Genomic DNA, 9,928 nt, shown 5'->3' with positions numbered 1-9,928 from the left:
CATTATATTTCGTTGATATGATAAAACCAACATCTTATATTTAACACACAAATCCTTGTAAATTAAAGAATAAATGTTATATTTTGATTCACATTATAAAATTAATATATTAAAATTAAAATAAAATTAGAAAAATACTGAAACAAAACCTATTTTTATTATGGGTTCTATCTTGAAGCAATGTGTATGACATTGTTTATTTTATAATGCCTTCTCTTTTTCTTTATTTCTTCAATTTGATTTCTTCACCATTTCATCCTCACACTAGATGTGTACATCGATTTACATATTATATTTCACTTTTATTTGTATTTTATCATATGCGTGAGGTCTTTAGGGTGTTCCATCTATGAATCAAACATCAATTTTATATAAAAAAAAGAATTTTAATTTATTTCTAGAATGAATTGAATGGACAATGCCCAAAATTAAGAAAACAAAATAGGCATTTCATTTTTGTTGTTTAAAAGGCCAAGAAAACTATAGTTTGATCTCTAAAATTTAAATTTTTATATTTTTTTATTTCTATTATTTGAGAAATTTATCTTTAGGCCATAAACTTTATTTTGTTTGTATTTTGATCCTTGTATGTTAAGAAAGAGAGAAAATTACTAGAAATAAAAGAGAAGAGAGAAAATATTTGGCTATCCACATTTTAATAATTAAAAAGGTTGATTGTGATATCAACAAGTTCATTTAAAAGAGTGAGTTCCATAAAAATGGTTGGAGAATTTATCTTATATATATAAAAATGTATATTCAAGATTGGAAAAAGTAATTTGAATCTGTATAATTTTTTTATTGGATCAATTTTATGATGTTTTGGAGTAAAAAAATAAGTTTACTTTGTTTTTAGATATTTTCATATGAAACAAGTTGAAAAATAATTTTTTTGAGTCCAAAAATCAAAACCTCCATTTTTAGTGGTTGAAATTTAAACTAGATGATGACAAATTATTTGTTTAAATAAATGATATGTCATTTATTTTAATTTTTTTTAAATAAACTAGATAATGATTTTTAATCTATTCATTATAAAAAGTAGAGAAAGGGCTATACGCAAAGATCAATGCTTGAACTTTTTTTTATATTACTCTTCACTTTTTTTTTAATTGTGAATCAAATCCACATTATGAATAAAAAAAATAAAAATGATGTTTAAAATATTATATATGAATATAATATGCAAAACTTATATAAAAAATATGCTTATAAATATTAACTAGAATAAAATATCTATTTTATTATTTTAAATGATTTTTTCATATTAATTATTTTATTATTTCTTCCTTTTATTGCTTTCATATTCTCGAGTCTTGCTTCTTATTATTATTTTTTATTTAACCTAATAAGTTTCTGTTTAGAAAGGAAAGATTGTTATAACAAAAATATATTTTTGTTAAAAAATAAATAATTTCACAATAAAAAAGATATATTTCTATAAATATTTATTTAATGACCTTTAGTTTTATAATAAAAAAATGTTGTTAATAAAAAAGAAATATTTTTTTTATAAAAAATTCATTTAATAAAATATATTATTTTTTAAAATTGAATAATTTTTTTCTCAAAAATATATAAATTCATTGAATAAGAATTAATCTTAAAAACACCTCACAACATAAAACATAAAACTAGTTATGCTTTAATACAAATAAGTTAATTGATCACTAAACAATTGATTCATGGAATATTTAAAAGTGGAGTAGTAATTGTTTTCTAAAGTGTTTTTTTTTTATTTTAAAATATATTAAAATAATATATTTTTTATTTTTTAAAATATTTTTTATATTAATACAGTAAAAAATATAAAAATAAATTAATTTATAAAAAAATAAAAAAAATTGAATATTTTTAAAACATATAAGGTAGAGTGGGGCCATAATGTAGAAAAGGCAAAATAAGTACTCATTAACGGGACCCTTTCGAAAATAAACCAAAAAAAGAAAGAAAAATAATGGCAATCAGAAACATATAGGTCGCTGGGGTGGCTGGTGGAGGGGGCTAGCTAGAGAGAGAGAGAGAGAGAGAAACTGGGGAAACAGAAAAAACAGAAAGTTGTAAAAAACAAAAAATGGTGGAGGAGATCCTCTAATATCATCTAGCAAAGGGCAGTCATAGAAAAGAAATATATCATTCTTTTGTTACTCTAGCAAATAATATTAATAAAAAAAATCCCATTATCATTTGTTTGCTGCCTTTTCTTTTTTCTGTTCGAGTCTCTCCATCCATCCACCCAACCCCCTACCAGCCCTCATTGCATTTCATTCTCTTGAAGGATGTTTGGTATCAAAATTGCAATATTGCCCTTAACAACAGCAGCACTAAGGCACCCTTTCTGACCCTCTTGTATGGTAAATTCAATAACCCTTAAACTTTTTTCTTTTGGATTGCTTGTTCTTGAGGGTATTCCTTGATTCTTCATTGTCTGTTAAAAGCTTTCTCTCTCGCTCTCTCTCTCTCTCTTTATTGTGACATTCTGTTAACCTTTGTCTTATTTTCCTTCCTGCTGTTGTCTCATTTGCAGCTACATTTTATTGGTGTGGAGATTTAGAGGAAGATTATAGCCTGCTAAGCCAGGTTATGTGGTCTTTCATGAAAAGGGTGTAGAGAGTTTTTTAAAACACAGATGAGGGACACTGGCATGATCAAATGTGAAGGCTTTTCATTTTTTCGTAGCATAGTTGTTAATAGTTGCTTGTAAATTAAATATTTTGCATCAGTTGTTGTTGTTAGTTGAAAGGGGTGGTGTATAGGAAACCTGGCGATTATTGTTGCTACCTCCACTGCCAACTTTGGTTCATCAAGCAATGAGGGGCAGATGGAACTCAATTGGATTCCGAATTTTGTTCTTTTTGGTTCTGACTCTTAGTCTTGAAAATCAATGCTCCTGGTCGCTTAATGATGAGGGTAATTCTTGTTTTATGCATCCTTGATTTCTGTTTACACGTATATTGTTAAAATGCACTTACTGAATCCTGTTTTGGTAATTGAATGTAATGTGGGGGTATGAAATGCAGGATCGGTTTTGTTGAAATTCCGGGCAAGAGTGGATTTTGATCCTTTTGGTGCCCTTGCAAATTGGAATCTCAACGATATTGATCCTTGCTCATGGTCTGGTGTTCATTGCGTCGCGGGGAAGGTGCAAATACTGTAAGTGGCTATTGATGCTTCCTTTAAAAGAGCTAATAAATACCATTAATCTTATGAAATAGAAAAGGTGAAATTTGTCACTTTATACAGTTGTTTTGTTTCCAATCTTAACTATGGAGGATTTTGCAGACCACTTCAATTAATTTTTTGTTGGTGGAATTGTGTGATATTGAGAAGTGTTTGCTGTTGCATTTCAGAGGTTATGTTACAGAAAAATTTATGTGGGTGCTGAATGATTGGACATATTAATGTTGTTCAGTGCACTTGTAGGGATCTGAGCGGACTTTCTTTGGAAGGGACATTGGCGCCAGAGCTTGGCAAACTTGTTAACTTAAGATCTCTGTAAGTCTTCATAATTTTGCTGTATTTTCTCTGATGAAACTTGGGGTTTAGTAATTAAGCATTTCATTATAGTATATGATTAAGCTGTTCAAGCCTCCAAGAATAGAAATGAGCACTGCATTTAGCCAATTTCTACTGATTGAAAATGAATGTGGCCAAGACATATGGGGACTGTTTGGTTTTTATTGTTGATAGGCTATCATACATATTCTAAAACATGTTAGTATATAGTGAAGATATTAGATTCAATATCTCTTCCTAATCTCGATGTTTTAGGATTTATGGAAATAAATGATTTTGATATTCAGACTTGTTAACTATTGTTTTTTGTTTATAGGAATCTACAGCTACAATGGAAATTGTATCTCTGATTCTGATGTATAGCTTTGTACTTGTAACCTCTGCTGGGTTCTGAAACTAATTGAACTTTCTGATCCATCCATTACTTTCATGACAGTGTACTCTACCGAAACCATTTCACCGGTGCCATTCCTAAAGAGATTGGAGAGCTCAGAAAGCTAGAGCTACTGGACCTAAGGAACAATAACTTCAGTGGAGCAATTCCAGAAGAAATAGGAAGATTACTATCATTAAAATACTTGTGTGTGAGCTATCCTTCATTTTAATTGTTTTGATGGTTTATGCTGTGTGGTTAACTAGAATGAGACAATTTCTTCCTTAGGTTGCTTAGAGACAATAAATTTAGGGGAAGCATTCCTCCGGAGATCAGGAGGCTTAACCTGCTTTATGAATTGCAATTTGATGGAAATGTTGCATCTGGTTCTACTACTGGAGTTAGCTGTGTCAATAGAAAACTTGGACATGGGTAAGTGACATTTTCCATCTTTCCTCATCAACGCTCATCTGCAAGTACAAGAGATTCTGCGCATGATGAATTGATTGCCAAACATATCTAAGTTGAGTTATGGTTTTGGTGTTTATTGTGATATGTTATCACTAAAGTGAAGCACCTTTAACTCACTACCAAATATGGAGAGAGAAAAAGCTATTAGTCACAGCTGACCAGTACCTCTCCAAGTGGTCATTGATTTTTCTGTCAATTTAGCAGACAAAAGTCCCTTGTTTTTTCTGTTGTTTGCACCCTGTCTTGCACGGGAAATACACATGAAAGCTATCTGACACAACAAATGTAGCATGGGGTGATTATAGACTTCATAGAACGTGTAGTTTAAGCACTCATACATACCAAAGGTTGTTAGCTTAAATGGTTCGTTCTCTCCTATGTGTTGCATTAAGCATTATAAACTTATGCAGTAAACCACTAACATTTGGAAGAGTATTGTGCATCCCTTTTTTATTTGATGCTTCAAGCCAATCACTAAGTATCACTTTGTGAACTGAAGTTATTGAAGTTGAAGAGGGTGGTTCAGTTTAGTAATCTGTTTTTTAGATCTAAAATGTTGTCTTGTGCAGCACGTGGTGGAGCAGCTTGAACCAATTGAATGGAGCGAATTCATTCATATTCCCAATAAAAGGAGCCTTTATGCATTACTTGAATTCCTTCATGCTGCAACCGTAAGGAAATTAAAATGCTTACAAATGCGCGTGCTCACACACACTCACACGTACAATTTTGATGTATGTGGATGCAGATAGTGGAGATATCCCAGTTTTGACATGTTCGTGTTGTAGTAGCGGTTGTTTGTGTGTTCTTTTTACTGACTTTTTGCCTCCATTACAAGGTTCAAGCTTGGGAAGGATGCTCTGCATGGTTTTGGAGAAAATTGCTTCAATGAACCAGATAGTGAGTACAAAACATTCAGCAACCTTGATTTGTTTGATATTAATATTTATACTTGTGATGTGAGATAAATGCGATGCCTTTTGCACTGAGCAGGATCATCAGAGCAAGGCACAGTTCAAAATGTAGAGATTGTTGTCAATTTTGAACGTCGCAGACTACTTGAACAGTCCAGTAACCTCCAAGCTGCACCTGCTAGTGGTGGGTCTTCGACTCAAACAATTATTGCTCTTCCAACCACGCGAAGCAGTGGGTCTTTCCCTGCAATACCAAATGCAAAGAAGCATCAAGCTCAATCTCCTGTGTCACTGGGTTCACCTGTCAGTCCTCCGCCCAGAGGGACTGAGCATTCAAGTCATTCGTCTGAAAAACCATATATAGATCAACCTCCAACGAATGGAACTTCTGGAAATACATGGATGTATTTCCTAATAATTCCAATCGCAGGGGTCTTGGGCATTGTTGCAGTAGGCTTGCTGTTAATGTGCAGGAAACAAGTAGTGACGACCATAGGTCCATGGAAGACTGGTCTAAGTGGACAGTTGCAGAAAGCATTTGTTACAGGTGAACTCTAGTATGTACATTAAAAAAACAAAAACGAACGAACCTGATGACTTTATTATTGATCAGCAGGCTTATTTGATTAGTCTCTTTATTTAACAACATTAATAATAACTTCAGTTGTGTGATTTGGCCAACCTGATTGATTGAAGTGGTGGATCAGCTGTGAATTTTATTCTCACCCATAAGAATTATCTTAGGATGGTGGCACGTGTTTGGATGCCTGAGGGATAAGAGGTCTAGTATATTTAAGTTCTGCAGCATGGATGAGCCTTTAGTTTCGGACGCATTCCTAAAAAATGACCTAGGAATGTCGACTCATTTTATGAACATGTGAAATTATTTAATCAAATTGTTTATTTTGGTTGACATCTTATTCATCTTAATTATTTGATAGCTACATTTTGAGTGAACTGTATGAATTAGGTTCTCATTTTAATTGCTAGTTCAGCAAAATGAATTTGTCTTCATATGCATTTGATTGGTCCTGCCATTAAGTTTTACCGAGCTTGATAAACATTATAAGTTGCCTCTGATTGTGTTTGGTTCGGTCTTAAAGCATTATTGTTTATTCCATGGCTTCACATTTGGCCAATTTATTACAAACTTAACCAGCTACTTATGTGAAATATAGGGGTTCCCAAGCTAAATCGATCAGAGCTGGAATCTGCCTGTGAGGATTTCAGCAATATCATTGATACTTTTGATGGTTTCACTGCGTACAAGGGAACACTGTCCAGCGGAGTTGAGATTTCTGTTGCATCAACTGCAGTGACTTCTTCCAAAGACTGGTCAAAGAGTGCAGAGATGGCATACCGAAAAAAGGTTTGCCCATTTCTGATTACAAGTTTGAAATTTAACAAATAACGTTCATTGATTTTATCATGCATTTCTCACTATGTTTTACCAAAATTTCATGACTACAAATCTTTTGGTCTGTTGTAGATTGAAACACTATCACGAATTAATCATAAGAACTTTGTAAACCTTATTGGCTACTGTGAGGAGGATGAACCTTTCAATAGGATGATGGTTTTTGAATATGCTCCAAATGGATCTCTCTTTGAGCATCTGCATGGTAAGTTTCTTAATGAACTTTTGATGGTGTGGATTTGGTCCATGTTGCTGGTGCAATGCTGGGAAAGCTGAGAGTCTCAAACATTTCTTCTGTGTTTTCAGTTGAGGAAATGGAACATCTTGACTGGAATACAAGGTTGAGGATTATTATGGGAGTTGCTTATTGCCTGCAATATATGCACCATGATCTGAATCCACCTATAGTACATTCTAAACTGAGTTCACGCGCTATCTTCTTAACAGATGACTATGCCGCTAAGGTACATCCTTTCTTCTGTTATGGATTAGCTTCCACTTGTCTCCTTTTCATTTTTCCTTTTTTTTAAAAAAAAAAAAATTAACCTCTCTATCTATATTATGCTTTCTCAGATTGCAGAGATCTGTTTCTTGCCTCAAGCTACATCAAACTCAAAAATTTCTGGCGAAATGGAGGATTCACTGCCGCCCCATGTTGATTTAGAAACAAACGTCTACTGTTTTGGGGTTTTGTTGCTTGAAGTCATTTCCGGGAAGCTCTCATACTCGGAAGAACAAGGGCACCTTGAAAATTGGGTAAGTTTTGTATGATATCTCATAAACCAATCACAGTTTGTGCCTTTAACTCGAGGCTAAATATTTGTTTTAACTACGTGCTGGATGGTTAATTCCTGTCTCCGATAACCATAAAATTTTAAACATGCAGGCTGCTGAATATTTGAATGACAAGCGGAGCATCGGCTACATGATAGATCCAAGCCTTAAGTCTTTCAAAAACAATGAGCTTGATGTCATCTGTGAGGTTATTCAACAATGTATCCAATCAGATTCAAGGCACAGACCAACAATGAAGGAGATCACCTCCAAATTGAAGGAAGTGATTTCTATCTCGCCTGATCAAGCAACCCCAAGACTTTCTCCCCTTTGGTGGGCTGAGCTTGAGATATTATCCGTGGAGGCGACTTAAGGCTCTCTGACTCTTGTCGAGCAGGAATCAAGTCTCTCTCATACTTTGATGTGAAAATACAAAAGTTAGCTTTTCGGTCGGTGCTACCCCAAAATCATCAAATACCACCATTCTTTGGCTTTCCCATCCCTTTGGTTTTTAGTCCCGTTATTGTATTCTTGTAATGTGATTCATTCGATTCGTTTTATTTTCACCATTTCTCCATAGTATTGCTCATTACTACAAGAGTGTGATATACTGTTTCATTCGTGGGGTTTTGAGCCCCAATTATATGTATTTTATGATTGACTTTTGTGTTGTAGAACACTAACATAGCACTGGGATTTTAATCCTTGTGAATATATTAAAAGTGAGTTTGTTTTATTAATAGCTAGGCTGTTTATACTCAGAACTTCTGGTGGCCTTTGAAACAATTACTTGCCATGGAATTTATGAATTCCAACCACTCCTGATGCAAAGTTTTCAGCTAGAACCGTACAATTGTAGCAGTTAGCTTCTCGTTGGAAAAAAGGACCTGTGCTCTTCAGATTATGAAGGCATTCTGATTCTCAGGGTATATTTGAAGCATTATTTCTAGATGGTCCGCCAGCAGATGAAGAATTATTCACTGCACCAGTTGCATTGCATCACATGCATTTGGGGTTTGCCTTCCTCTTCGAATGCGAGCAGGAGTACTGCACTGGATGTATCTGATAATCTGTGCAACAGATATGTCTCGTTTTCACTTAGATCATAAGCTTCCTCTTCTCAAAAACAAAATAAAATTAGATCGTTTTGATTTTTAGCCAGGGAAAAACTGAGATTTTGCTCAGGAACAGAACCAGGACGAGATTTCTCCCTTTGATTCTTTGGGGGGAAGGAGAAGCCACGAGCCGGAGTTTCTGCCAAAGGAAAAAATACAGAAAGAAAAAGACGGGTGACAGCAAGCAGCTCATCATGCCGCTATGCAAGGATAATCCATAAAATCCTAAATATAATTTTCTCAGGCAAAATGTATTAAAATAATTAATGATATAAAAACTAAAAATAAAAGATTACAATAAGAGAAAATGAGCACAGTTTGGATCATATCAAAAATCAATAATATTATAATATAACATGATCTTCTTACATGAAAATAAATAATATTATAATATAACAACAATTAATATATCAAAAATCAATACCTCTGATCCCCTTGACTTGATTTTTGTGCACTTGCATATTACATATAACATTTAAGTTTTAATCCTTTTTAATTAAGATGATATTCAATTAAATTCTAATTTTGATTCAAATAATTCTGTTCTTAATTATTCATTTCTAATACAATAACATGCTGCCATTGTCCAACCCCTAACAATGCCTAAAATAGTGACAATCACCAACCATAACAACCCCAAATAATAACAAAACAATACCATAAAAAAAATGTAGAGAAAACAATAGCATCAAAAATAAAAGAAAGAAATCGAGATTAAAAAAGTTCAATATCTCTCATTGGGTGGTGGTGGGCAACACCACCTTCATCAACGGCTAGAGAAGATCGAACTGGTGTCTATTTAAGGTTAGCCGCACTATAACAATACCGGCATGCATGTGGGCACCAGCAGCGGTGCATAAGCTCACGCACCAATTGTATTATAGCTCATTCTATTGTTTCTAAGGGTAATCTCGATTTCCTATGTTAATTCATGATGTTGTTCAATATTGTCTTCTTGTTCACATGGTTTAAACTATTAGGGGTAGAATGTTGTCGGAGAGAGAGATTTAAGGTGAAATAAGGCTGGTTTTCAATACCCCATGATGGGGTTGGGAGGACAAGTTTGAGAATTCATGTGAAGGATCAATGGTTTGGTCTTGATGTATTTTTGTGATGAATATTCTATAACATTTTTATGCTTGTTTTGAATGATCGATGCCATTTATAAGCTCTTGTCTTTGCATAAATACCGTCTTTCGCAAAATTATTGAAAATGTTATTATAGTGTTTTTGAGCAAAGGTTGTCCAAAAAATAATTTTTGTGACATTGTACTTTAACTTGGAATGAAAGTTATCCTAAAGTTTTGTTTTACTTTTTTTTTTGTGTTATTTCATAAAATAATTATGA

At 33.4% G+C, this 9,928-nt stretch overlaps 1 protein-coding gene across 5 annotated transcripts; it reads left to right on the top strand.

The window, feature by feature from the left end:
* The first annotated feature begins 1,994 nt into the window (after positions 1-1,994).
* LOC105135995 (probable LRR receptor-like serine/threonine-protein kinase MRH1) lies at positions 1,995-8,207 on the top strand. Of its 5 annotated transcripts, XM_011041126.1 has the most exons (15): positions 1,995-2,354; positions 2,528-2,580; positions 2,757-2,910; positions 3,021-3,153; positions 3,424-3,495; positions 3,953-4,096; positions 4,178-4,321; positions 4,930-5,031; positions 5,199-5,260; positions 5,354-5,821; positions 6,453-6,643; positions 6,764-6,896; positions 6,998-7,155; positions 7,265-7,447; positions 7,578-8,207. In XM_011041126.1, the coding sequence occupies exons 3-15, from the start codon at positions 2,811-2,813 to the stop codon at positions 7,836-7,838; spliced, it is 2,151 nt and encodes a 716-aa protein (XP_011039428.1). In that variant the 5' UTR covers positions 1,995-2,354; positions 2,528-2,580; positions 2,757-2,810; the 3' UTR covers positions 7,839-8,207. The 5 variants fall into 5 exon arrangements, with proteins under 5 accessions (XP_011039428.1, XP_011039426.1, XP_011039427.1 ...); XM_011041124.1 differs by having other exon boundaries at positions 2,528-2,910; XM_011041125.1 differs by lacking the exon at positions 1,995-2,354 and adding an exon at positions 2,383-2,406 and having other exon boundaries at positions 2,528-2,910.
* Positions 8,208-9,928: the final 1,721 nt, after the last annotated feature.

Source organism: Populus euphratica, unplaced genomic scaffold (assembly GCF_000495115.2).
Source record: "Populus euphratica unplaced genomic scaffold, PopEup_1.0 scaffold56.1, whole genome shotgun sequence".
NCBI lineage: Eukaryota > Viridiplantae > Streptophyta > Magnoliopsida > Malpighiales > Salicaceae > Populus > Populus euphratica.
The sequence above is the reverse complement of the archived record's forward strand: the minus strand, read 5'-3'. Positions and strand labels throughout refer to the sequence as shown.